The sequence below is a fragment of the Pieris brassicae genome, chromosome 3 (genome assembly GCF_905147105.1).
Source record: "Pieris brassicae chromosome 3, ilPieBrab1.1, whole genome shotgun sequence".
Taxonomy (NCBI): Eukaryota; Metazoa; Arthropoda; class Insecta; order Lepidoptera; family Pieridae; genus Pieris; species Pieris brassicae.
Window position 1 is genome coordinate 13,882,531 of NC_059667.1, and position 26,771 is coordinate 13,909,301.

General features: G+C 31.9%; 4 protein-coding genes across 8 annotated transcripts in view; 2 read left to right on the plus strand and 2 right to left on the minus strand.

The window, feature by feature from the left end:
• Nucleotides 1–10,392, plus strand: part of LOC123706752 (A disintegrin and metalloproteinase with thrombospondin motifs 7-like) — a 65,148-nt gene extending 54,756 nt beyond the window's left edge. For both annotated transcript variants that reach the window (XM_045656139.1, XM_045656140.1), the window contains exons 9-19: nt 414–560; nt 1,735–1,975; nt 3,277–3,464; nt 4,382–4,512; nt 5,372–5,494; nt 5,957–6,105; nt 7,345–7,460; nt 7,814–7,928; nt 8,274–8,442; nt 8,681–8,814; nt 9,064–10,392. In XM_045656139.1, coding sequence (XP_045512095.1) covers nt 414–560; nt 1,735–1,975; nt 3,277–3,464; nt 4,382–4,512; nt 5,372–5,494; nt 5,957–6,105; nt 7,345–7,460; nt 7,814–7,928; nt 8,274–8,442; nt 8,681–8,814; nt 9,064–9,198 — 1,648 coding nt within the window. In that variant the 3' untranslated portion in view covers nt 9,199–10,392. The remainder of the gene's footprint in view (nt 1–413; nt 561–1,734; nt 1,976–3,276; nt 3,465–4,381; nt 4,513–5,371; nt 5,495–5,956; nt 6,106–7,344; nt 7,461–7,813; nt 7,929–8,273; nt 8,443–8,680; nt 8,815–9,063) is intronic.
• Nucleotides 10,393–10,522: 130 nt separating this feature from the next.
• Nucleotides 10,523–13,938, minus strand: LOC123706753 (G kinase-anchoring protein 1-like). Of its 4 annotated transcripts, none has more exons than XM_045656144.1 (7): nt 13,755–13,931; nt 13,284–13,463; nt 13,023–13,139; nt 12,725–12,905; nt 12,284–12,583; nt 11,663–11,802; nt 10,523–11,033 (listed from the first exon to the last, which is right to left on the minus strand). In XM_045656144.1, exons 2-7 carry the CDS (start codon nt 13,449–13,451, stop codon nt 10,998–11,000), a joined length of 942 nt encoding a protein of 313 aa, XP_045512100.1. In that variant the 5' UTR covers nt 13,452–13,463; nt 13,755–13,931; the 3' UTR covers nt 10,523–10,997. The 4 variants fall into 4 exon arrangements, with proteins under 4 accessions (XP_045512100.1, XP_045512098.1, XP_045512099.1 ...); XM_045656142.1 differs by lacking the exon at nt 10,523–11,033 and adding an exon at nt 11,078–11,219 and having other exon boundaries at nt 13,755–13,934; XM_045656143.1 differs by lacking the exons at nt 10,523–11,033; nt 13,755–13,931 and adding exons at nt 11,078–11,219; nt 13,639–13,658.
• A 2,937-nt stretch (nt 13,939–16,875) lies between these two features.
• On the plus strand, nt 16,876–22,869 carry LOC123706827 (ubiquitin-like protein 7). Its single transcript, XM_045656308.1, has 9 exons — nt 16,876–17,074; nt 17,149–17,309; nt 17,410–17,624; nt 17,948–18,176; nt 18,781–18,908; nt 20,212–20,314; nt 21,474–21,605; nt 21,876–21,995; nt 22,621–22,869. The coding sequence occupies exons 2-9, from the start codon at nt 17,150–17,152 to the stop codon at nt 22,674–22,676; spliced, it is 1,143 nt and encodes a 380-aa protein (XP_045512264.1). The 5' UTR covers nt 16,876–17,074; nt 17,149; the 3' UTR covers nt 22,677–22,869.
• On the minus strand, nt 22,850–25,655 carry LOC123706826 (putative neugrin-like protein DDB_G0288135). Its single transcript, XM_045656307.1, has 3 exons — nt 25,350–25,655; nt 25,133–25,260; nt 22,850–24,841 (listed from the first exon to the last, which is right to left on the minus strand). The coding sequence occupies exons 2-3, from the start codon at nt 25,249–25,251 to the stop codon at nt 23,302–23,304; spliced, it is 1,659 nt and encodes a 552-aa protein (XP_045512263.1). The 5' UTR covers nt 25,252–25,260; nt 25,350–25,655; the 3' UTR covers nt 22,850–23,301.
• Between the last annotated feature and the right edge of the window lie 1,116 nt (nt 25,656–26,771).

Consider the following 26,771-nt stretch of genomic DNA (forward strand, 5'->3'; position numbering starts at 1 on the left):
GCTTATCAGTAAATGAACCTGTTAACATCGAAAATGCCTGTTATGCAATAAAAATATCCCTATTTATGTTATTATTACCTTACATTTCAAACCAATTAACCTATATACTATGGTTGTCAATTACTCTGTAATATGTAAAATCGTTATTAATATTTAATTTTTGCGTAGAACTACAGACAAAACAATCCAATCAATATTCTGCCGTTTTAGCGGAAAACACTTACCAAACTATTGTATTATTATTTAGTTACCATTCGGAGTATATATGCACTAAATGAAAGTTATTGTTATTATTAATAACCATATCAAAAAACCTCATTGTCTTCAAGTAGTTTATAAGTACGAGTGATAAGATATTGGTTATTAGTTTATTGTTACGCTATTAAAAATATAAATATTTTTTATCGTTCTAGTTTTGGTTTATACCACGATACTGAAAAAATAGGCTGTCACCGACGTGAAGGCTCCACATTGCATATAATGACACCTATATTCGAAGCTGACACCGTGCAAGTGGCCTGGTCAAGATGCAGCAAACGAGATGTTACCAACTTTTTAGAGTGAGTTTATTTTTTTTATTTTCAACAACAACTAACAACTAATAATAATTACTTGAAGAGAACGGTCATATATAAAATCATATGTTTCTAATTGGTATTGGTATTTCGATATTTATTATTTATTCACCCTTTGCTCTCGCTGCCTTTTTGAAGAAACAATACGTCAATTGTACCGTAACGACTCCGATTGTATGGGAAATTATAAGGTTTTGGTACAAGAATGAATACAAAATAAACCTGAAAGATCGCGGTACGCATTCAAAGCCATTGGCCCAATTATATTTCAACTTTTCGTTTTTAAACATGGAATTCGAAACTGACAAAACAATGTACGCAAAATGACACTTTTAAAATAAAATTAAGGAAAATATTTTTTATGACAACGATAACACGGTAAGATTTATGTTTTAAGAATGTCGCTTAAGCATTATTATTAATCTTATTATGTTAATTTAAATTCAACATGCAAATAACTTTATTACAACTGTCGTTTACATCTCAGAAGGTTTTCTAAAAGTGTTTTACAATATTGCTGTTATGATTGTACAATAAATTATTTGCTAAAAACTATCAATAAAAAGTTCTAGGTCACACGGTCACTTAAGTGTATAGATAGAAAACGTGGTAAGTCCTCGGTGCAGAAATAAATGTTTCCTGTCAGAAGACACAAATTTTATCACATAATCGTGCTTGTAAGGAAAAAAATAATATTGTCATATTTCATACTCAAAGGCACCATGTTTCGAGATGAGAAAGATAATGGCTAACGTGGAGCCTAGCTATAGTATTATTTCTAAGTGAACGTATACTTCGCATCCGCTATACTTTTTCATCGACGTAATGGAAATTATTTATTATAATATTTTTCAAAACTAATTAACATGCGTTTCAATTCATATATTTTAATAGAGCGATTATTAATTGGTGAATAAACTGGCTTTAGATAAAATATATTATTTATGAGCATATGGTTTTTATAAATATTAATCCTAGCTTAACACGTTACTACGTGTCTTGATAGAAGTACTTTATACAGAGTTCATATTTTAACACATTAAATAACAAAAAAAATTATAGAAAAATATCCTTTTGTATTACCAACGCGTATAATTAAACTTAAGTTCACTTCATAATTATTATCTACTGTAATCACATGCGACATTTTCGTTTATAGCGCTGGACTGGGTGAGTGCCTAAGTGACAGACCAACAGATGAAGAACCCTACGTCTATCCAGAGGTCCCAGCGGGAGTCATGTTTGATGCTGCATCCCAGTGCCATTTACAATTCGGTGCAGAGGCAGTTGTTTGTGCGAGGCCCTCGGAACTTTGTGAACATCTGTGGTGTCTTGTGAATAACACGTGCAAGACAATGTTGCGGCCAGCCGCACCCGGTACTCCATGTGGAGAAAATATGGTAAATATGTTTCGTACATTTTGTTTTTCTGCTTCCGCAGGCATTTCCTGTTTGCGTCACAATTAAAATTCACCGCAAAATCATCGTGCTTTTAATTTCGTACCTGATCCTGATATATATAAAAATATATATGAAATTATTAATGGTAATAATTAAATAAATATAATCTGAACACTGTATATGTTTAAGGTTTAATATTGCGTATGATTTTTATTTAGAATCTCCTGGCTTAAAAACTGTACTTATATGTATTCATTTTATTTTAATAAATACATACAACTGTCTTTTTCATTCAATGTAAACAGGTTTAATTGTCTAAAGGTCCAAATCTTAGCATTCAGTTTCTGTCAAAACAAAACAGTCTGTTCAAATATTTTAAGAGAGTTTATAAATATTTTAATATGTGAAATCCTGAAATGCAGTTGCGTATTGAGTCATGAGGAAGAGTTTGGGAATAGTTGTTTATAATTGTATTCGGTATTTTCCCCGTTTCATATTATTATTCTTTTATCGCTGTTTGTGACTTGATACTTGTTTACTCGTCGTTAAATGTATACATTTTACTCATAGTAGAAATGAAATAAGAGTCTTATCCTGCCCTATATCCGTACTTAAAATATCTGCCGTTTAATATCGTGAGCTAGTTACACTGCACATGTTAGATTATTAATAAATCTTCTAAAGACAATTTAATAGACAACTAATTTAGAGCCGTACTAATATTGTACTTACTAACGCTTCTTACTATTGTCTGTTTATTCTATGTGTAATGAATACCTCATTGTATAAAATAAGAGTGACTGAGATTACATTGTACAAATACTATAAAGATTAAAACACAGCAGAAACTATACCAACTATAGTTCTGGGAAAATCCCGCGTGACCTTTACACGTAATAACTGACAAAACTGTAGTCACATTATTTATTGCAAATTTGTATTAAAATTTTCTCTTTGTTTATTTATATATTAAAACTTAGTCGCATTATATAATTATCAAGACACAACTAAACAGGAACAAAAAAACAAGCTAAACTAAAAAAGGATACATGAAAAATAAAAAGTGCACATCAAGATCAAGATCAGTCTCATGTCAGTTAGTAGTTAGTATGAAAGTTAGAGATCGTATCCCTCTGGACAGGTAAAGTTTGTACAGAAGAAATTTGAAGGAAGATAGATTATTAATATTTCTTAAGTAACTGTTTCATCGAAAATCGAGCCCTTAAGAAAAAACTATTCATTTACCAGTAAACATAATTTATATGTTTTTCATCGTATATAATAATAAGTAATCTTTACAGTGGTGTCAAAACCAAACGTGTGTGGCGCAAACACCATCTCCTGCCCCCCGAGATGGTGGCTGGGGCCCGTGGAGTGATTGGAGCGAGTGTTCACGCACTTGCGGCGCTGGTGTCTCCACCCAATACAGAGAGTGTAATAATCCCGAGCCATACAACAATGGGCACTACTGTATCGGTGATCGAAGTCGGTAAGTATTGTAGAATGTTCGGATTTTAAATTTGTTTCGATTGTCGAGTTGTTAAGGGTTTTATGGGTATACAGAAGAAAGACTTAGTGCTCAGTCCCGTGCCAAAGTGCATTGGTTTTTAGTAGTAGTTCCGTAGTTTATAAGCTGCATTATTTCAGATGACCAATACTTGTATAAATAAAAATATTAGATTCGAGTAATAATAGATACGAGTTTGCTTTTTGCTGTCTACACCGTCCCCAACAAACGCTCTTCATTCCGTATAGACAGTTTTTTAATTGAAAACATGTTACCGATACTAAAACAATTTAGATGTAATTATAATTCGGCAAAATTGTATGTGGTTAAATAAATCTTAATACAAATTAGTAATTGTATTAAGATTTATTTAACTGTATACTGATTAAAGTAGTAATAAATTCAACCGCAATATACGGCATATCTAATATGATTAATGTACAATAATCATAAAAACGATGTTGTATTAATTAGCTGCCATTTCCCGTCGGTAATGCTGGAAATTTGTAACCACTGAACCTGTCTATCTGGGTTATAGATTATAAATATTATCGTCTTAATTTAATTTAATTTTTATCTATCTACAGAAATTTAATTAGGGTAAATGTTCAAACTGAATTTTACGTTACGGATACGCTTGCGACTTTCAAATCTGAGTTCGTCGTACATTCGAAACCCGGTCATAAAAGGTGTTTTCTTTCTATGTGCGCAATTAACACACGCTTCTAAAGGAAAACATCGTACGGATTATATCATGACTTGCACAGGAATATCGACAATGTGGCAAGTGCAGAAGGCTGGCTAGTTGTCTATATAGAATGAATATCTAACTACACAGAAATATATCATATGAGGCTTTATTCTAAGAATACAAATATCGTAAAACAAAATTGTTACAGGTACAAAGTGTGTAACACAGATCCATGCCCGTTGAATGAGCCCTCGTTTAGGGAGGTGCAATGCGCGAGATACAACAATACGACATACAATAATGAAACCATCTCAAAATGGATACCATATATCGACCAAGGTAAGCTAAAAAAATTGAAACCTTAGCCACAGGATTCATAATTGTTTACGAATGCAATCAAATAAAAATAGTAGGAGTAGTTACTAATATTATAAGATTAAAATGAAAATGCATAAGCTTCAGAAATAATATCCGAATGCAGAAATAATATTTACAACCAAAAGTTAACAAGTATTGTATACATTTTTAATGAATTCAATACCTTACACTTGTGTGGGCAGATTTAAACCGTGTGTATTTTTTTATCGTATCGACTTAATTGAGTAGAAATTAATACACCTCATTATTATTTTTTCACCTGACCTGGCACAACATGGAAAGTTTAGACCTCCTTTGAATAAAACAAAAAGCTTAACGTGGACACTGGAACGTAGTTTAAATAGGTCGTAAAAAACATTTAATTGTATAAATAAAATAAAAATAGCTTGTATTCGAGTACTATAATAAGAATCACATTGAGTTTGTTATTATATTTAATTAGTACACGACCTTCGACGGATTGAGGGCCTCCTCCAAATTCTTCCATTTTTCTCTCATCTTCGCTATTTTCCAATATTTATCCGCTATTTTTTTATTTCATCTTCCCAGGTTTCTCGTGGACGTCTTTTCTTTTTTTATTTCCACTAGATCGTTCCAAGTAAAGGTATTTTTGACCAATCTGTAATCACAAACGCAGGCAATATGACCGACGTATTTCCACTTTAACTATTTTGTTATTAAAAGTGTTGTACGAAGAAATCTATAGACAGTTTTTTTATCATTCTATATATTTCATGACATAAGGCATTGAAATTATTTGCGCGCTTTATAAGATCTAAGCATAAAGAATAGACGGTATATTTTTCGTCTATTTTGACAGATAAGCCGTGCGATCTTCAGTGCGTACCTTGGGACAGAAATGACGTGGAGATGGTGGGTGGGTTTGTTATTGACGGGACGCCGTGTCGCCAATCTATTGGATCTAGAGACATGTGTATATCTGGTACGTTCATAAATATGTTTTACTTAACCTATATTAAAAATGTATAGAGGGAGAAAATAATTGGTTTAAATTAATCTCCTCTAAAACTTGAGCACTTTTTACCCATATTGCCATCAGATATTTTATTTAAAATTAATTTATTAGTATGTCTGTCTACCTGTCTAGTATTATGTACATGTGATGATTAAATATAAATAAAATACCCCCGATTCCACAATAAAACACACGGAATTACCTTATCTGGTTTCATAATCAAATTCTGTAAATAACCAAAAATTAGAGTTTCGTACAGTGTTAATCGCTTATGAAAATTAAATCAATATTTAAACTTAATTTATAAACTCTACAGCGCCGCCATAGAAATATTTTTCGCACATTTAATCGTGTAACACTGTCAAATTCAGCGAAGATACATTTTTATGCTACACGTTATAATTTAATAATCAACATCACTTATTCCAGGTGTCTGTTACAAAGTTGGTTGCGACTGGATAGTTGACTCTGATGTGGAAGAAGACGAGTGCGGTGTTTGTGGAGGAGATGGGTCCGCTTGTAAGACCGTACAAGGTATCTACAATAAGGACACTGTAAGGCGAACTGGATTTAGTGAGGTCAGTACAAATGTAATTCTAAGTAATTCTCGAAGTTCAATAACAGTGTAATAGGAGTAAGTCCACATGGTGATTAATAGTTTTAGCCTTCACTTAAGTTTACTCAACTAGTAACGACTTTTATTTGTTTTGATTTTTAAAGAAATTTTCGTGAATTTAACATACAACATTTGTCAGAAGCGATTAAAGGCGGAATTTCAATAAATTTTCAATATAGACTCTAATCGTATGCGTCATTAATGATAATTTTCTTTCCCCTCATTACCCGCTGACGGCTTTAACAAGGAGACTTAATAATTTCTTAAGATGAAAAATCGCGATTAAGATCCGCAGCGGTTTAACCGCAATGCTCTTACAGTGTTATAAAACCGTCCATGGCGTTTTGCCAAGAGATGTCTGACGATGATGGAAACCCATACACGCAATTAGATTTATGATAAGACCGACTTAAAAAACGTGTTGAAATATAGCTAAGAATTTTAATAGGTAGCTTTAGAAGCGTTTGTGAAATTCAATACCCAACGATAGTTTAAGTGTATATCGTTTGTAATCTGTGAATAATGAGGTATTAACACTTATTTGAAATTCAAAGCTACATTTATGCCATGTTACGGCGGGATTATCTTTTTATAAACTATGTAATATTACACAACCTATTTTAATGAGATATTGACTTTCGATGAGCAGTATTGGCCAAGTGGCATCGGTATATGATTCTTATCCCCGAGGTAGTTCGGTGTTCGAATCTATGGACTTTCTTTCTATTTGGGCTTTTAACACGGTACGGTGAAGCAAAACATCGCATCGGGTCTAACACTGAAAAACTTGGAGGCACAGAAAGATTTTTTTATCACGAAGCAGCTACAGCTTAAAAGCACCACTGTTTTTTATTGACTTTCAATATTTTAGATTTTGTTTTGTTAAAAATTTGAACAATGCTTAGAACTTAACGGTTTCCTACGAACACTTTTTTTAATGAAAATTTTAAACTAAATTTTATAAATTCAAGATTATACTACTGAAACCCTATACAAGTTTGGCTTGAACATTTTACCGTGTAGGTACTCAATAACTAGCTCATAGGTGAGGACATAATAGGCATGTAATTTTGTAAACATACACTCAATGTTTTTCTGTACGTAAATAATTTTAATGCTTAATTCCAAAATTGTGTATAATTGTTGTTCGCAGCTATTAAATTGCGACTTTTTAGAAGTTACTTAAGGTAAAATTTTACAGGTGGCTGTTATTCCGGCCGGATCGAGAAATGTAAAAATACAAGAGAAAGTCAGCCCTGGAAATTTTATTTCGATTGCCAGTGCGAAATCCAGTAAAATATACTTGAATGGAGCTCGGTAAATATACTAAAATCGAGACAAAAAGAGATTTTTTTGTTCTTTGATTCTCAAGCTAAAAATTAAAGCCTAAATTGTCTTCTTGTAAGCTTTAAAAGGTAAGAATAGAGCCTTACAGTTACAACACAGATTAGGAAACAGAAGTAGCCCGCGTAATTGCACAGGCTTTTACAGAAATATAAGATGCGAAATATTGTATTTGAAACTTGTTATTTGAAAACAGCCGGTAGGTACAGGCTTTAGAAATAACAATTTGACATTGTTTGTTTTATTAAAAATCATCCCAAGGATTGAATAGCTCAATATATTATTTTATTTAATGAAGTACATCCAATAATCTTCCACTTTTATAGAAATACTACACTGACGGAGTATTTCGTTGCGGGCGCCCCAGCGGTATACGAGCGAGATCGTGACTGGGAAAAAGTACGAATAAGTGGTCCCTTGGCCGAAGATATTAAAGTTTATGTAAGTTAAAAATATATATTAACTGTACAATACGATCTAGATGAAAACAATTTCAAAGGCTACTAAATAGAAATGTTAGATTAAAATATTTAATTATATTAAATCCTAGAAAAAATCCCTTTTATGCACATAGAATATTACACTTTACAAGCTTAACTATAACCGAACAGAATTTCCTCGCTACTTTTATTTTTACGCGCTTCTAGAACATCGTAAGAGCGGCCAAAGCAGTTTTTGTACCGACTTAAATAAAGCCGAAATTGGACGCTTACAATACGATGTTTATTGTTAAATTTTTTAAATTGTTTCATGTACCGATTTCCTATAATAAAAATATTTTTCCAGCAACGTATATTCCGCGGACGTCATCGTAATCCCGGCGTGACCTACCAATATGTCGTGGATCAGCCCAAACGAAAATTCCAGTACCGTCTCTCTGACTGGACCGCTTGTTCCGTCACTTGTGGAGTTGGGCGCATGCACAGGCATTACCAATGCTTCGATGACCATAATCGTAAGAGCTTCGTTCTTTATATAATATACTTAAATTCCGGAAACTCACCTACTTACTCTTTGATCAAATGCAAATTGTTCTATTACACTAAACTATTCTCCAAACCGTTACATAGTTTTCAGGCAGTAAAGTACTGCCACTAAGCTGTTATTCTTCTTGTTGCTTTTTAGACTCTCTGTTATTATTTGTAGCAAGCAACAAAAACATCCTACCCCACTATATAGTTCTTTATTTCCAGGACAAGTGGATTTATCCCAGTGCTACCACATCGAACAGCCGCGTCATGAAGCGCTAATGCAGCAGTGCAGACAGACAGACTGCACGCACTGGTGGGTCGGACCTTGGAAAACATGTCAGCCATGTCATATGCCGGTGTGTGATTTTATACAATAACCATTATATAATTACATATTTATTTTATATACTTTAGTATATATTAAATACTTTTAAAGTTTAGTTTGAGACACCAATCTCTTGGTTTACATATACCTAAGTATATTAAATAGATTCGGGTTGTTAACTCTAAAGTTATGAACAATTATTAGTAAAAACTGAGTAATTAAATCTAAAAAATAAATGGTATAATGAGACTGACTAACAGATATTACATGCTCTTTTCAGGGTGAGGAGGCCACCAAGCAAAGAAACGTACACTGCGTGAACAAAGTATCGAATAACGTCGTAAGTGATTCCGAATGCGACCCCACAACAAAGCCGATACATTCAATACGCTGTGCAGACGTGCCAGCTTGTTAATGGAAAGAAGCTCCATTTCTGAAGAAACCCCCGGCACATATATAACAAAGCGAATACGCGATAAAATCTTTTGCGATACAATTGGTGTGGTTTGAAAACCAAATACGAATTTGGTATGGTCAAACTGATGCCATAAGAATTACCTCGAGTATGAGAGCTGAAAAGGATTTGTGAAAAGTTCAAACGGAACGCAAGTAATTAACGTTTTGTGTAGTGAATGTGAGGGTGACTGTGCCTCGGTAATTGTGTTATAAAGTAACCCAACGAATATAGACGTATGTACTCGAATAAGACCACTCTGTGGTGAATCTCGCAGAATAAGTACATTAACAATTTTACAATTACCACTACTGCCATATTATTTAAGTTTAACATAGTCTTCCTAGATATATAACTATAAATATAACAGTATTAAAATGATGTACGTATTTTTACCGTAACGTGAAATAAGAAGCTTAAAAATTTTGGACCAAATATAGTAATCAAATTCACGTTGCCATAATTCACGGTTACTGCCACTATGACACTTGTATCGTTAAGTAAATTAAGATAACCCTAGCTGTGTCGTCTATGAAGAATTAGTATTTTTATACAGATTTTTAGCTATTTGTATTTATTGTATTTAATACTAGTCATACTTCAACTTGTACTATTTCATATTAACGCTTAATAATTATAATTTTGTACGTAAATAGTACGCTATGTAGATTAACGTTTAAGTATGAACAAATCATTGATAGGTATAAATTGAAACGTGCCTTTGTGGATACAAATGTAGCCAAAATATTTATTTTATTTCGCTTTGTTTTTCCCGTGAGCATGAAGTATGTAAAATGACATTTGGTCGTGAAGCGACTAATATCAAATTGTCACCTACTTTGACATTAGCATCACGGCTCCACGGGAATATGCCGTCGTCTATGGTCTTAGATTTAACTGACTACGCATAATTAATAATTAAAATATTTTTTATTTATCTTTATACCTAGGTATAATATTATAAATAAGTCACCGGATGTTTCAGTTCTAAGAATCGTCTCGGGGCAAGTCACGTCAATTAATACACAATTTTAATATTCAATAATCTGAAACTAACCTTAGATTGATATAGTTATTTACAAAAATATCACACGACGCATTAAATAATTACAATTGTGTATTTAATAGATATGGCAATAAAATGCATTGATTTATAACGATTTTCATTTATCAAACCAATATATAAGACAAGGACTTATATCCAATATCGATGATAGAAGACAAGACTGCTTATAAATACTTCGAGAATACCTTTTTGGGAAAAATGGATTACATAAAAAATCGATAATACATAAAAACTTTAATAAAAAAGTAACTTAAAGACGGATTAGGAGGAATATATCTGACACATTTTAGCTTAAATAATAATACTTAATTTGACACATCTTGTGAAATCCCGAAGCAACATCAACCGGATCCAAGTTTTGAAAGATGAAAAGTGGTTTAATACAAAAAAATGTAATTCTAACAAGTTAGAGAATGGGCTAGTGTTGCATTTACAAAAAAATAGCCTTATATATCTTACCTTGGAAACCATGAACAATATAAAATTGTAGTATATTTGTAACCATCAACTTAAATATTAATAAAAAAATAAGAGATCGATCTTTCCATAATCAAGTTTACACTTAACAAGGAAGTTCACATTTAAGTGCCTAAATCTATAAATATATTCACATTTCTAATAATTTCATATATAGGAATATATCAAAATTGGCATACTTTCGTACGATTTAATATATTCAATTTTTTACGTTAATTTATTTTTCTTTGTCTCCATTTGCGCCCCTCTTTTTCTGAAAAAAATACAAGTACATAGTATACTCAAAAATAAAGCCAATTCATGAAATAGAATATTTTAATGAGTATTTTTTTGCTATTTAAACATTCTATTGTCACACAGTTGTAGCACTTTTTTCTTTTGTTAGCAAAGCCTCTGAAGAAACATCAAATTGAATATTTTTTCTTTTGTGCAAATGTTTCTGAAATATTACAACATCTTACTATGGTGAATTTTAACAGTATTATTCTAATATCGGAGCAGGAGCTGGGTTTTTATGACTAAGTACAGGTACAGTAAGGAAAACAGTGAGGTGCAATATCTTAGACATGTCAAAGTCAATAATCGGACCAAGACTTCTAATATATAAATGATAATTCATATCATGAGTGAACAAAACTATTATTTATACTCTGTATGTCCCAGGCTTTTCTTAGCGACATACTAATTATTTATATGTCCTTAACACAAATATTACGTAAACAAAGTTTACTAGAACAGAAACAAATGTGTAAGAATCTGTCATAGATATTATTGATAGATATTAGATTGTTTATTCCTGTTACATATTTTAATGTTGTTAAGGTTTTTTTAACTAAAAACCCATGTCAGAAATATACAACGAAATACTTTATAATACTGTACCTTGTCTTTAGTTCTTGGATCAGCATTCTTGGATCTTTCCTTTTCAAGCTCAGAATGAAGGGATGCAAGTTCAGCATTCAGTTCTGCCTGCACAGCTCGCAATCGCTCCACTTCAACAAGAACTTCAGCTTTGTCTTTCACTGAAAATTTATATTTTCAATTCTGTATTCAAAATATATCTAAGATGATCTTTCCAGTCCTGTCAAAAACAACTAATTTAATATATTGGTTTGAATCATTTTGAGGCTCCTAACAGTCAGCATACATGTTTTAAGAGTTCTTAGTTCAAATTAAGATTTTTAATTTCATAGTCCGTCTCTGTTGCAATATAACTAGTATATGGGGATTGCAAATTTGTTGTTTTGTTCCCACAGATCAAATTAATTAGAAAAATAAACTTGAGCATAATATACACATAAATATTTAAAAATTGAGATTTATATATAAATTTATAAACTTGAGTTGTTTGTTAATGGAAATGTTTTGTTTGTTATAATATTTATAGACCACTTCCAGAATAATACTTTAATCCTTCTAATACAAAAAAACACCCCATAAATATTTATCTTTAACGCTTCAAGTTAAAAAACCATCAAATAATAAAATAAATTAAGAACTTACTTTCACCTTGCCCCAAGATATTGCATAATTTTTTATTTCGTGATTTGACTGTTAGCAGTTCCTCTTTCAGCCTTGTAACTTCCTGTTTCAAACCGGTAATTTCTTTATCTTTCTTTTCTAAAGCTTCTATATACTGAACCCGGTTAATTATTTCATCAGGTACAGTTTGATTTCGTACTCTCTCTATAATTTTGTCTTTTAAGAGTTCATGTTTAGTTTCATCTTGAATCCTTTCAAAGAACTTTGTATCTTTATCTAGTACTTGGCACTCTTGTTGGCCATTTTTCTCTTCATTGGAAACTGAAAAAAAATATAAACCATTATGATTCTAAACTTTACTGCTATAATCAAGTTTAAGACCGCCTGTTAAAAAACATACTAAAAACTCTCATTTTCTTCTAATATCACTTAAAAAAACAACACAATATTATCTTTACTTACTCTTATGCTCTTCTGTATTTCCCATATCATTAAACTGCTCCAGACTCATAACAGTTTTCTTTTTATTTTTCTTATTTCCATTCCGAGAGGGTTCAGCTTTTTTCTCTGCATCTGCATCCTTTTTCAATTGCTTGTATACAATTTTCTTTTCTTCGTAATCAAGTTTAGATAGTAGTATTGCCTACAAATTGAAAAATAATGAAAATTATACTTTTACATTTATAAAGGTTTAGTTTTATTGTTTTGTTTGACTATATAAGAGCTTAAGCAACTGATTAAGCATTTAATTGTAAGTGACCTGTTGGAGTTCAGATTCATAGTTTCCATGGACAAGTTCCTCATCCTTTTGCTTCCACATTTCCCATTGTTCCGAAGTTGCACCAGAAGGTTTAGGCTTTCGTTTTTTAGGTGCAGCCTATAAAGTATTAATAATAATAGTATTATGAAGGGCTGTTGCTATTGAGTATTAACTAGTATTTAAGTGACAGCTATTTCAATGATAAATCACAAAGGAAGAAAACATACATAGAAATAGTACATAATAAAAATAATGAAGTACCTGTAGTTTGTTGTTATTATTGTTAGTACTTTTAGGCTTCTTTGCTGGTTCAATTTTTTTAACAATGTTCGTTTTATTCTTTCTAGTCTTTTGAGCTTCGTTAGGAGAAGTCTCGTCATCTTCAATTTTCAGTCCGGCAAAACGAGATTGTACAACTACAGCAGCCATTTTTCGTGTTCACTATAAGAAATAAAATTTATGAATTAAAGATGAGTTTGTACTAAAGAATAATCGCAGAAAGAGCCCGTTAAAATGAATGGTCTATAATTATAACATTATGGTCTATAATGAGAATAAAATTTTACGAAGACAATAAAATAATCGCTAAGCTCAGTTGGTTTTTCTGCGTACTAACTTTACAGTAATACAGGTTGATGTACTATTCATTTTCATAACATAATTATTTTATTTTAACATTAATAAGACCGGGTATTATAAAGGTAAGGTACATTTCGTCTCAATAAAACTCACCGCGGAGTTTATTTAAATTAGGTGATATTTTTTTAGTTAGATATAGTTTTTATCTTCTTTTTACTAATAATGATTTAGAATCACGTAAAATCACTATTTATTGTATTGTGTAGATAGGCCGGAGATATTTAACAAAGAGATTATTTTAAAATTCTTATATTATTTTTTACTTTACTGTTTTATATGGCTATAAACTATATAGATTATTTTCTCCGTCCCAGTTTAGTGTTTACACAGATAAATAAAAATTCATACACTATCTTTTTGCCTCGCAATATCTGTATTAGGTACACAACAAGTACCTATATTTCCCTGATTAAACAATATAAATATATATTTTAATTGGATGAAAAATATAATTAAAAAAACAAAAAGACGTTTGTTAGGAAGAATACTTTATGCGTTTGATGAAATTAATAATCTATAATAACACTAGCGGACCCGACAGATGTTGTCCTGCATGATAATACAAGCGATTAGCTATGATTAGCGATTAGATAAGTGTGAAAGTAGTGACTGCAGCGCCATCTGCCGAGTTGATTTGTGCATCTAGGGCGCCAACCAAACGCATATAAAAAAATTCATTCAAATCCGTCTAGCCGTTTAAGAGACAGTATAATTATATATATAAAGTAGGGATGTATCGATACGCCTTTTTGCCGATACAATACCGATGCCGATACTCTTATAGAAATATCGTCGATACCGATACCAACGCTTATTGAATTAAATTAAGGTAAAATTTAACAGTCACTAACTTGGAATAAGATTAAAGAAATTATTTTAACAATTAAAATTTACATTGATAAGATTTTTGTAATTCTGTATTTTAATTAATTTGGTATAGAAAAAATACTAGTTACGAGTGAAATGGAATTCGCGGGGACAGAGCAAGTGAGAGAGACAACAAACTGAACGCTACCCGCGTATATATTCCCCGGGCATACATAGTCCGTACCTCGTTTGCAACGAACTCTATCAATAGTTAGGGAGGCGAATAGGGGAATTTTCTGTAATACTCGAGCGTGGCAGTTTAAGATATGAGAGATACCTTAGACCTAATAGAATAACCTTGTAAAGTATTTAGCTCTATATGTAGTGACGCGCGCCTAGGATAGACGATCAGATTCGTAAAAAAAAATCAGTCAATCATTTCAAAAAAATAGTCTGAAATACTCGAGCGCGTCAGATTAAGATATTGGGGGTTGATTTTAGTGTTTTAAGACTAAATTTAACAAATCTGACGATAAGTCCTTGACGCCACCGAGTTATAGGGTCGCGAACTTGTAAAAAAACATCGTTAATCCGGCATTCCCGAGCGCGATTTTTTAAATTTTTATTTTGAAGAATATTATCTAAAACTTACTAAAAATACAAAATCTGCCGGTTTCCGCATGACCGAAAGATATGACATAACGATGATAAAATTATGTGGCTTTTATTATATCTAAAAAAAAAAATTTTTTCTAAAGCTTCTCGACAATTTTCGTGGACTCGGAAAGTTACGCGTATCTGTATACAAAAGTATTATTAACATGACAGTTTCATGTATGTATATTATTCAATAGCCTGTTGATCCTCAAATTGTTTTTTGGACATACCGTAAGCAAAACGAAGTGAAGAATTGAAGCAAAAAAGAGGAATTTGCCATAAATATGTAATACAGACTGAGCGCTTCGCGGAAATATGCCGTCCTACCAGTATTTTTCTTTTATTTCGCAACATTGATGGTGGGGAAAGAAGCGGTAGAAGGGAATTTTCGGTACACCCTAATATATATATTACATCTACATTTACGTTGGTTGTATCTATCGCTTTATTGTCATTCTTAAATTCCCCGTTTTATCAAGGAGAAAGAAAGGAAAAAAAGAAACCAAAAAAGCCTTTTTCGGTCAGATTAAGAGAACCCACCAACATATTGTCAGATTAAGAAATGCTTTCTTATGCTTTCATGATACCGAGATAAACCTCCCCTATGAAATTCTGACGCGCTCGAGTATTTAAAAAAAAAATGTTTTTTTTTGCAATTTCAAAAATTCATCGTAACTTATCGTCACGCCGAAATAGTCAGTTTTTTTAAGGGAGCTTCCTTGGGGCCTACTTAACACCCCTTCCGAAAATCTGACGCGCTCGAGTAAATTTTTTTTTTGCATTTTTGACTACTTTTTATTCCTACCTCCACCACGCAAACCGCCAGATTAGTATACCGTTGTTATCAGAGGCACTTGGGGCATACATAGTTTGAATATCTGACGCGCTCAAGAATGCCCAAGTAACTGTTTTTTTTAACGTTTTTGAAAAACCGTACACGCCAAACCCACCGCTAAAATGTTTTTTACCATACGAGCTTTTCTTTTCGAAATTATTTTATCTTTCGATTTTAATAGGTCTCGACGGCGCCGTTGAATTACGCCATTTAGCTACCTCGCCTCCCTAACTACAAACAAATTGCGCGTTTACATTACTTTTTTAAAGCGCGAAATTTGATCGCCGATGCCGATATATCGGCATCGGATGCATCCCTAATATAAAACTATTTACGTAACTCAGCCATTTAATGTGACTAAAAAATGCTTAAAAATATTTTAAAAGCTCTGGTATCTTTTATTAATAATGGCTTTGTTATCTTCCTTTAAATTAGATAATTATTATAATGATCAATGAATCTTAGAATTTTTAATTAAGAATTTAGTATAAGTATGTACTTTGTTATATTTTTTGTATAAATAGGTAAAACTGTGCTTTATATTTAAGTTTGTTCCGTTGTGTGAATGAAATGTGTATTTCGTTTTTGGCTTTTGTGTATAATGTAATTGTTTGAATATTGTTTAATGAGTAGCCGTAGGAATACTTTAATAATATAAATAAAAGATTATAAAGCTGAAGAATTAGTTTTTTCCATATAGTTGACCGCTGAATAAGAAGTAGAAAATTAAATAGTAATTCATCAAATAATTTTGTCAAAACTGCAATTGGCTTCGTTTAGTTTTAATGAACATCTTAGGAAAAATCATATATTACAATATATAATTGTTTTCTAGACCTCCAACGGCAACAAACTTAATAAAACAAAGCTAGAATACCCATATCAAACCAGTCAATAGTCAAGTTGACTGTCGAGTGTTGACTGATTTTACTGTTCAAGTTGGAGTGATGTCGCAAATTTGAATTTATTCATTGTTGTCAAAATAAATAAATATGAAAATAAGAAATTGATTTTGTTGGATGTCCGCGCAACTTAAGTGAATATTGATTTATTTCTGTGTAATAGGCAAATACTATAGACAATACATCGACGATACCAATATAAAGCCTTTAAGGTAATAATTTCTATGCAAATTTGGAATATTATTAAAGATTACCATATTCCTTTCTCTTATTGTACATCTTACAGAATGGATCAAATTGAGGCCCAACCATTCGTGTTTTTAGGAATAAAAGTCAAGCCAGGACCTATTGAACGATTTAAGCTGGAAAACTTCAGTCTTGACAATACTGTTAGCATTCTTAAGTCAGAAGCTGAGAAAAAAACTAATATACCATCATCGTCTTTAGGTAATTATAGCTTTAGGCTTCTTGATTTATGAAATTGTTCATTAGTAAAATATAGTATAATTTGCATCTCCTTTACAAAAACTTTTTCTCTTTATGTTAGAACTGATACACCATGGTAAAATACTTCGCGACAGTACTACTCTCCGTGAGAATGGGGTTAAAAGTGGTGAAATGGTTCATGTTTTAAAGAAAAAGGAACAGAATCCTCCAGCACCGCCACCAACTTTTAGTGATGCAGAATTACAACATTTGAACTCCTCAATGAGAACTTTGGGCTGTACTCCCAATGCCCCTGGCTGGACAAGAGCCATGCAGGTATAATTTATCTATTGTTTTTTTCACATATACCCTGTTATTATTACATTATTTTTGAAAAACAATATTTCAATGCATAAATAACATAAACAAATGTGCTATCTAGTAATGAAAAAAAAATTATCTACTTGACCAATTAAATAATAAATAACTGGGGAGTAGTTAACTGACTACTGTTTTTTAATAATAGTACAATTATTTAAGACAAATTGGTACCATATTATAATGGATAAGCAATTCTTGGTGTGAATTAAATCTATTTATAATTTAGAAACATTACAATTTCAATTTAATATATTTTAAAAGTTATCATTTAATTTCAGTTATTAAATGATGAGTCTGTTATATCTGACATAATAGAGCAAACACCATCATTAGCAGAAGACTGTACAACTATATCAATTTTACATGAAGTGGAGTTACTTGCTGCTCTAGGTGCCAATGTTCAAACAATGAGAAGGGGCACAGATGCTCATCCTGATCTCCCAAATGCATTGAGAAATCTTTTAAGATTAGTCTGTTCAAGATGTCACGCACCTGGTACTGAAGCAAGTAAGTATTATTTAAAAAAAATACACTTTTATAAAATAGAAAATATATTAATTTACTTAAAGCAAGCACAAAAAATAATATCAAAACATTACCCGAAAATGGGCCCCACTCAGCTTTATATTTCAATCGCCAACAATACCAATTTCCAGTGGGCCCATACAATCTAGAAGTTAAAGAAATATATCAACAATTAAAATATTTATATGTATATCAAATAACATAAAATTTGAGGCAATGCAACTAAATTCCCAAGCCAGCTAATTGGTATTCCAAAATTTAACATTTGCATTTTATCTTCATAGACTTAATACTATGATTGGATGTCGTATAGTACTAAAAACAACCTGGAAAAGACATTTACATGATAAATTAGTAATTTAGATCAGGGATTCTTTAACTTATAAATTATCTAATATTTTGATTTATGTGATACTAGCGAGTTAGTAATTGTTACTCTTAATATTAAGTTAACTCTTCTTAACATATGCTGCAGTAAAACATATTGAATACTTTTCTTTTAACTATATTAACTTTTCTTAAATTATATAAATGTACAAAGACAACTTCTACTCTTCAATTTGTTAATAGATATTCTTATATACAGCACCTACATCTGGTTTTGCCTACTCTTTGGAAGCACTTTCAGAAGATGAAGATGCTGAAGAAGAAGAAGGTGAAGAGACTGAAGGCAGAAATGCAATCACTCAGGAGCAGTTTACTGCAGCTTTACAGGTTTATGCCGATTATTATTCCTTATTATGGAAACCTTTCTCTCTTTGAATAAGCATTTAAAGAATCATAGTTTCATAGAACAGTCTGTTTGGAATGAGAACGGACCTGGCGGTTACGCGTTTAATATTCCATTTATTCGCAAAAATTATATAATATATATTTTTTTTTTATGTTAAATATTAAGATTATTATTGTGGACCTATAATGATGAACCTGGTAATTTAATTTTCACAGAGACTTTAAAAAAATGCTAGAACTTTAGTCAAAATATCTTGATATACTGTATATTGTCATTGTTATTTTAATAGTAGGGGAACCCAGACAGCTAAATTTGCAGTTACTAAAGCGTGTAATATATGCAGATAGTATATAATATTGTGCAGATTAGGTTCGAAAAACGAAATAAGGTTGTGTTATGTTTTTTCATTTTATTTTTGTTAAAAGTAAAAAAAACAGATGAAAATACTCGAGCGTGTCAGAAATGTATAGTATTATACGCGCTTCATCTTTCTGATAAGCAAAAGTTATTATTCAAGCGATTAAATGAGGCTGAAAAAGGGGAAGAAAACATTATTGGACCGTGTCAGATATTCAGAAATGTTGAGTGAATTCAAGTGTCCTATTGAAATGGATGACGATTTGGACGTGACCAAAAGTCAATTTGGACGCGATCGAAATGTAAACATTTGTGACCTTCAGATTCTCGAGTGCGTTATACTAATACAAGATAACTTAAGTACATGCGTGTATATTTCAATAATATAACAATTTGTTCATGATATTTGAGTAATGGGCGAGTCACCTGTACAAAAACCATCACAGATTTTAATTTTTTAGTTATTTTGAAGGACATATATACTGACGGTTTTCATGGGGCGATGTAGCTAAAACCATAAATAAATGATGAAGCGATTTTAATAATCTGTCGAGCTGCCCTCAACTTTACTAAGGGATCATATATGATAGGGGTACATAACATGGAGTAACGTTATAGGATTTTCTGTCGCGCTACAGTAACGCGCGCAATCCCCACTTATTAAGCTCCCCTATTATTAAGGACAACCAGTTTTCCCCAGGAGGCTAAATCTTAGCTAATAATTTGTTGTAATTTGAGTTAAAAAAATCTTGAGTTGATGTCATTGTATACCATCCTATTAAAAAAACCTAATGTCAGGAGTATTTTGAAACTTATAAACTTGAAATTAATAATTATTTATTGGGGAAGATTTATGCCATCACGCTGCTATAGAATAAATACCGGGCGGTGCCAGTAAATAAAATGATTGTAATAATTGGTGTACAGGCAGCCACCGAAGCAGTCCGAAGTATAGGCGGCGGACGTCAGGAAGGCCTGTTGAGGTTACTACAAGCTGCTGGACAATCAGATCCACAAGCGACTGCCTCTGGTAAAGTTATTTACAAAATTTATTTACAAAAAGAAGTTGAAATTTGTCTATCATTATACAAGATTAAAATATACTTATATTTAGAGATAAACTTATTTGTTTAGTAAAGTTTGCCATCTTCCACTGGTGGCTTCCATAAAATGATCACATATTTTAAAACAGTTAACTGGAAAAACGGTGGCTCATCTATACAAAACTCTCCAAATAAAATATCGTCTAATTAATAATATTTTTGATTAAATTATTTTTGACTAATCATTTTTGCCATTAAGTGCTAAATTCCTCACACAATTAATATTACCGTCTTCCATTAATTTAAACGCTGATGAATCACAATTTTCCGCAAATAAACTCCCTTTCGTCGCTATTGCTCTTCGGGGACACTCTCTCTAATGCCACGGCCAGCTTTGTGTGCCCTGCGCCGGAGTTTTAACATCGACGTCGAGACAGAATACGAAATTCCACCCGTATCACCTTGACGTCCGTTTTTCCTCACCTGAGGGCAATTTTGCAGCGCACCACCACTGTGGAAACAGCTACCCACTGTACTATTTCCGAACCACCAATCTTACCATAAAAAACAATGAAGATCTCTCTTAATTTTCCTAGTGATGAGTCATTTGATATCAAAGCCATTATTCATTTCCTAAAGAGTATTCATGCCCTTTTTCTAAATTTAACCAAAGTGGCACTAAAAATAAAATATTAAAAAAAACATGATACCATTAGTAAAGTAAGCATTACGGGTTTCTAATAAGAATAACAAATTTGTAGAGATGTGTATATTAATTTATCAAACTACCTGTCATTTAAATAAAATTAAACCAAGAGATCGTCAATATTGTTAATTTTTTTCTGATGTTGGTTTTAATTAAATTTAGTCGTTAAAGTTTGCGGCTTGCTTGCCGTTTGTTCTGTATAAATTAGGTATTTAATATAGTCTATATATTAAAAAAATATATATTTAAGGTTTTCAGCAAACCCTGATCAAGAAGTTTGTTTATTCCAAAATATATTACAATTTAGTTACTAAAATATAACTTTATAAAAGAAAATATTTTTATTCTACAAAATAGTGTTTTTAGTGTGTTTCTTTAGGTTGAATAAGAACGTACTTATGCCATTGTTAAATTTTTTGAAAATTGAAAACAACTTTCAGGAACAAGCACTGATGCCCCAGCCGCGAGTAGTACCCCACCAGTTATAACATCGGAAATGTTCTGTGACGCACTCACACAGGTTATAACAAGGACAGGTACATCACCCACCTCCATGGAACAGAGTACTGCAGGTATGAGTACAGTTTCGTACACCACGTGGACAGCCCCAAACAGTGGTTGTTTCGTCGGAAGTCGAGCCTGACCTTCTAGTTATAAACAATTTGCATGACCTACTTACCACTTATATTTGTGTATTATCAAGGGTACTTTAAAATGATTATTATCAATGGAAGGTTTATTTGAATACATCTTGCTTTAGATTAACTTGTCCTTAGTAGTTAGAAATACAGTTACTTCATCATAAATCCGCCATGGTTATAATATTTCGATTTAAAATTCAGCATCATCATCGCAAAGTCCAGTGGCCCGGGACGAAGATTTCTCCACACAACTCAATCATATGCACGAGATGGGATTGCTGGACGACGCATTAAATGTTCGTGCTTTGCTTATATGTTCTGGTGAGTTACGGTTTGAAATAACTTATTTTATCGTCACTAATAGCTAATTAAGAACTTGCTGAAAGGAATGAAAATTTATCTTTATGAAATATATGAAGCAAACATTTTTGGGCAACTATATCGATCTACACATAAACCTTTAATCTTTATAGTAAAAATTTCATTTAAATGTGTAGTCTTGCGTAACCTACAAACAATATAAATTCGTTAATTATATACATACAATTCTACAATTGCTGCTATTGAAGTAAGATTTTAGTAGGATTCGGTAGAATATCACGATATTAAAAAAAAATTCAACATGTTTGTTGTTTAATCATTACCATTACAAGGGATCATTAACTAATGTTTATTGGTATAATAAGGATCCATTTATGTAATTACCACAGTTATATGGTATATAATCTAATACCATGACATATTAATTTGTTTAATAATTCAATAAAAAAAGAACCCTAAGTAACCAAAGGAACATATTTGTTTTCAGATCTAAAACATTATTGTGACAGTCTGTATGATTTGTCACTATAATTTAGTTCGGTAGATATATAATACTGGTCAGTCAAGAGATTCCCATTATATATTTGAAATTTTTACACAGTTTTTACTTAGTTCTTGTTTACAGGTGATGTGAATGCTGCTATCAATCTCGTGTTTAGTGGAGCAATTGGAGACAATTAATGAATTATTTTCTTATAACATGTGGTTAACCACAATATCTAAACTCTCAAATGGCTGTTAAAACTAAGTAAAAATGAGTCTTTCTACAAACATTTTCTAAATATATTTCAAATAAAGTAAACTGAAAAGATTACAGTTGAGATCATGTACTCAAGGTCAATAAAAGTCCATTATTAAGTCATTATATTTATTAGGTACTTATAAATTTAAAATACTTAATATCACTGGATTAAATCCTTAAGAGTATGTAATAAATGAATTAAAAATAATTCCTGTTTTATTTAACTACTGCCTAAAATTTGATTTTTAATTCTTTTTAGTAGTTGAAAAATAAAATATTTTTGCATATACATAGGGGTAAGGTGCATTATTATTGTATAGCAACTTAAAATGCACAGTTGTTGGTCAAACACACAAAGGCCAACATATAACAGTTACTTAGCTCTTCAAGAATCTTATCACCTACTAGTTTTTCTGAATTATACTGACCTTTGTGAAATTGTAATTTAATGTTGAAATGTCAAATAAATATAATACACAAAATTTCATATGTTAAAATTGTTCTACATATTATAGCTTCTATTATTACTTATGGTCAAAATAATATATTGTGATTATGTCTATCTTAATGTTTTGTTTTGTAATTCATGTCCCGCTTGTCATTAAATTTTCTGTTTGTACTATTATCTTTAGTACGGCAATGTTTTCTTTTCTGCATTCTCTTAAAGTACCATTGAGCTGTGTTTGGACCCTTTTCACCAAACATTTCTTGCTCAAGTTTTTGTCTGGCTATCTTGCGCAGCTCAACTCTTTTATTATACCAATTTTCATGTTTGTGACTGTCCTCTACAATTTTCCTTTTTTTTTTTTGTTTATTGGGCTGAGATTTATTGTTTTCAGTTTCTACAAACCTATCTAAATTATCATTGGTTGTACCATCAGTTATGGTGGATTTTTGTTCAGAAGCTATGGGACTATAATCCTCTAGTGATGAAATAGAAATGTCGTCATAATCCCTAATGAAACCACCTTTCATTTCCCATTGTTCATATTTATTACGCCTTTTTTGTTTTTTAAATGCCTTTTGGCGATTAAGTTTCTTCTTTTCCTGTTTACTTTTATGTCCAACATATCTATCATCCTTTTTTAGTTCAATATCACTCATACTTTGTTCCAAATTTTCACCTATATCTTTTATCTTTTTCTTATTTTGCAATTTACTTGTATTATTTTCAAAGGCAGCATCTCTTTTACTCAGCTTCTTATCTGAATCTTCACTTTTCAGAGAATCTGCATAGCTAACTTTTAACGGTGTTTCCAGAGAATCATCCTCTATTAAAAAGTTTTTATTTGATTTAGAAGATACATCTTCATTCTTTTCAAGAAAAGGTTTGTCTTGTTTGTACTTTGTATTTGACTTAGTTAACTTGTTTACATAATTAGTCCACATATTTTTTTCAACCTTTAATCTTTTTGTGATTTCTTCATCAAGCCAACTTTTATTATCTTTATAAATATTTTCAAGCTTATTAATGTCAGCTACAAAATTTCTTTCAAATGAAGGTACAACAAAATGACTTTCTAATTTGTTGTGATCAATACATTTTGTAAATCTGTTTACATTCTTATTGTTTAATGACTCTTCAAATACCTTTCTACATTTATTGATTTTAATAGGTAACTTTTGCTGTATTTGGTGATACTGACTTAGTTCTTTTAACTTGTTCCGCAAATATGCGTTTTCTTCTTGCAGTTTATACAAATTTGACAATATCTTGTTAACTGAAGGTGGGACATGCATTGAGCATTCATTTTTAGCTCCCCACATGTGTCCAATTGCAACACCTGCTGCTGTTATAACACTTCCCAACACAATTATGTTAAGAACTGTACTGAGTCTCTTATTTCTTTTGTGAACATATATTCTGTGTTTATTATTATCACCCACAAATTCATTATCAGCCCCTAAAGATTCATCAGTATTAAAATTGAGCAGATGTGGATTAACTGAAGTATATTGGGGAATCTCTGCTTCTGTGGGACGGATCTCCTTAGAATATTTTTCAAAATGTATTTGGTATGGAGAATGGCTTTCATGGTCACTGTCACTGATGATTGATATACCATCTGTATCATCATCTTTTTCATGGCTATCAGATATTGGACTGAAATTTTTTTTATAATATAGTTTTATTTAAAAAAAACTATTCCATAATTTAAATGTAGAAAGATGATAAGCAATTAACAAAGAAAACGTTTGGATACATGACACGGATATTTTATAATAAACAATATTAAATTAATTTCAAAGTTAATCCTTTCATAAGTGATCTTGGCAGGTTTCCAACTTACTTGTGACTTTGTATTAGTTATTATTTATATTTGGACAACAATGAAATTTAATTTACTATTGAATTTAATAACAAAATAAGCAATAATATCAATGATGATTTTACCTTTCGATAGGTGTTTCCGCAAATTCTGGTGCTTCGTCAGCGAAAGCTGGGTTTGATTCTAGTAAAGTCCAACTTTCGCCAGAATCAGAATCACTATGTTCTAAAGAGTGTCCGTCCATTTTTATATTCTGAAAATGGATGAATAAAGTATAATATATCTCAAATAAAATGCTGTCCTAAGTTATGACGCAAATCAATATTATAATTTATTACGTACTGTTTATTGTAACACAAGTAATTTGGAGGTGCGAGCAGAATAATTATTTTTGACTACATCACAATCTTAATATCCGAAAAAATAAAATACATTTTTATATAATTGTATCAATATGTCGATACGATACTTCAAGAAATTTTCACTTTGTTGCCTACGTCGTGTTTTGTTTTGACTGAACTGCAGTCTGCATTGCATTGAATTAAATCTCAAGGTCACATTTCAGATTTTAGACACAGTCACAGATGATAAACTAATATTTAATTTACACAAGCTCGCAACAGCCGACTGCCCACTTTAAAAGCATACTGTGAAATATGAATTAGCCACAGATGTCAAATATATTAGACCAACTTAATGGAGGAGACAACTGCCAAAATTTACCGCTATATTAGAGATAGTTTTGATATTATTCACGTGGATGGTTGACGCACGTGTCAGTGAGATCTTGGTGTTTTTTCCGGTGTTTCTGTGATTTTCCAAAGATAAAATAGTTGATATTGTTCTATCTTCACAAAACTAACCCTATTGGTGCTGGTAAAATATAAAATTTAAACTTATATAGTCGCTGCAGTTACAGTAAAATGGATCCTGACCCCGAACCTCCCGACCCGGGAACCTTTTTTACGTCTCGCAAACGACAAGGAGAGGAGACGAAAAAACAATTACGGATCCCACTCAGGCGAACCCGTCTGTTTAACACCTATATGTCCACCCCTCCTTTTCCGATGGCCCTCGATCGTACTCTAATGATGATAAAGGCCCATTCATTTTCCAAGTTTCCCGGGAAGTAGAGGAGTAGTAGAGTAGTAGAGTAGGGGGTGCCACGCTAGTGATAGGTTTGCTCCACTGCTGATTGACTTACTCGACGTTGTCAATCTCTGTATCCTCAATGATGGCTCCCCAACTCGCAGGGTATACCCTACTTAGAATCCCAAATCTGCAGTGGATCTCACCCTCTGCTCCCCTAACCTAGCCTCGCAACTAACTTGGAACGCCCTTGAGTCCACCTATGGCAGTGATCATTTTCCCATACTTATTACATTAGACAACAAATCCATACCCCTCTCCAACCCCCTTTTGAAATATAAACTCAAAAAAGCAAACTGGAAAGAGTATGCCCAATCCGTTGATTGTATGGTAGACACTCTGCCGGATTTGGAACGTGAAGAAAATGTCTTGTCTTGCTATGATCTATTTTTAAATTCTCTCATATCTTCAGCCGATTATCAGATCCCCAAAAAGCACTCTCCTAAAAATCTGCTGCTTTCCCTGGTGGGATGATGAATGCAGCGATTTGTTTGGTAAGAGAACGGCTGCAGAGAAATCTTACTCAGCCTGTATGTCTCAGGAGAACTTTAATAATAATCAGAGGCTTGATGCTAAAATTAAAGGTTAGTATCGAAAAAGAAAGATCTAGTTGGA

Bases quoted from the DNA above. Each gene is read 5' to 3' on its own strand.
- LOC123706753 (XM_045656142.1), bottom strand. From the start codon at position 13,451: ATGGCTGCTGTAGTTGTACAATCTCGTTTTGCCGGACTGAAAATTGAA. The intron at 11,803-12,283 runs GTAAGTTCTTAA...ATAAATTTTCAG, and splicing joins TATCTTGGGGCAAGGTGAAA to TGAAAGACAAAGCTGAAGTT. The intron at 11,220-11,662 runs GTACAGTATTAT...GTAATATTTCAG, and splicing joins ATCCAAGAACTAAAGACAAG to AAACATTTGCACAAAAGAAA.
- LOC123706827 (XM_045656308.1), top strand. From the start codon at position 17,150: ATGGATCAAATTGAGGCCCAACCATTCGTGTTTTTAGGAATAAAAGTC. The intron at 18,177-18,780 runs GTAAGTATTATT...TCTTATATACAG, and splicing joins CGCACCTGGTACTGAAGCAA to CACCTACATCTGGTTTTGCC. The intron at 21,996-22,620 runs GTGAGTTACGGT...TCTTGTTTACAG, and splicing joins TGCTTTGCTTATATGTTCTG to GTGATGTGAATGCTGCTATC.
- LOC123706826 (XM_045656307.1), bottom strand. From the start codon at position 25,251: ATGGACGGACACTCTTTAGAACATAGTGATTCTGATTCTGGCGAAAGT. The intron at 24,842-25,132 runs GTAAAATCATCA...AAAAAATTTCAG, and splicing joins GCGGAAACACCTATCGAAAG to TCCAATATCTGATAGCCATG.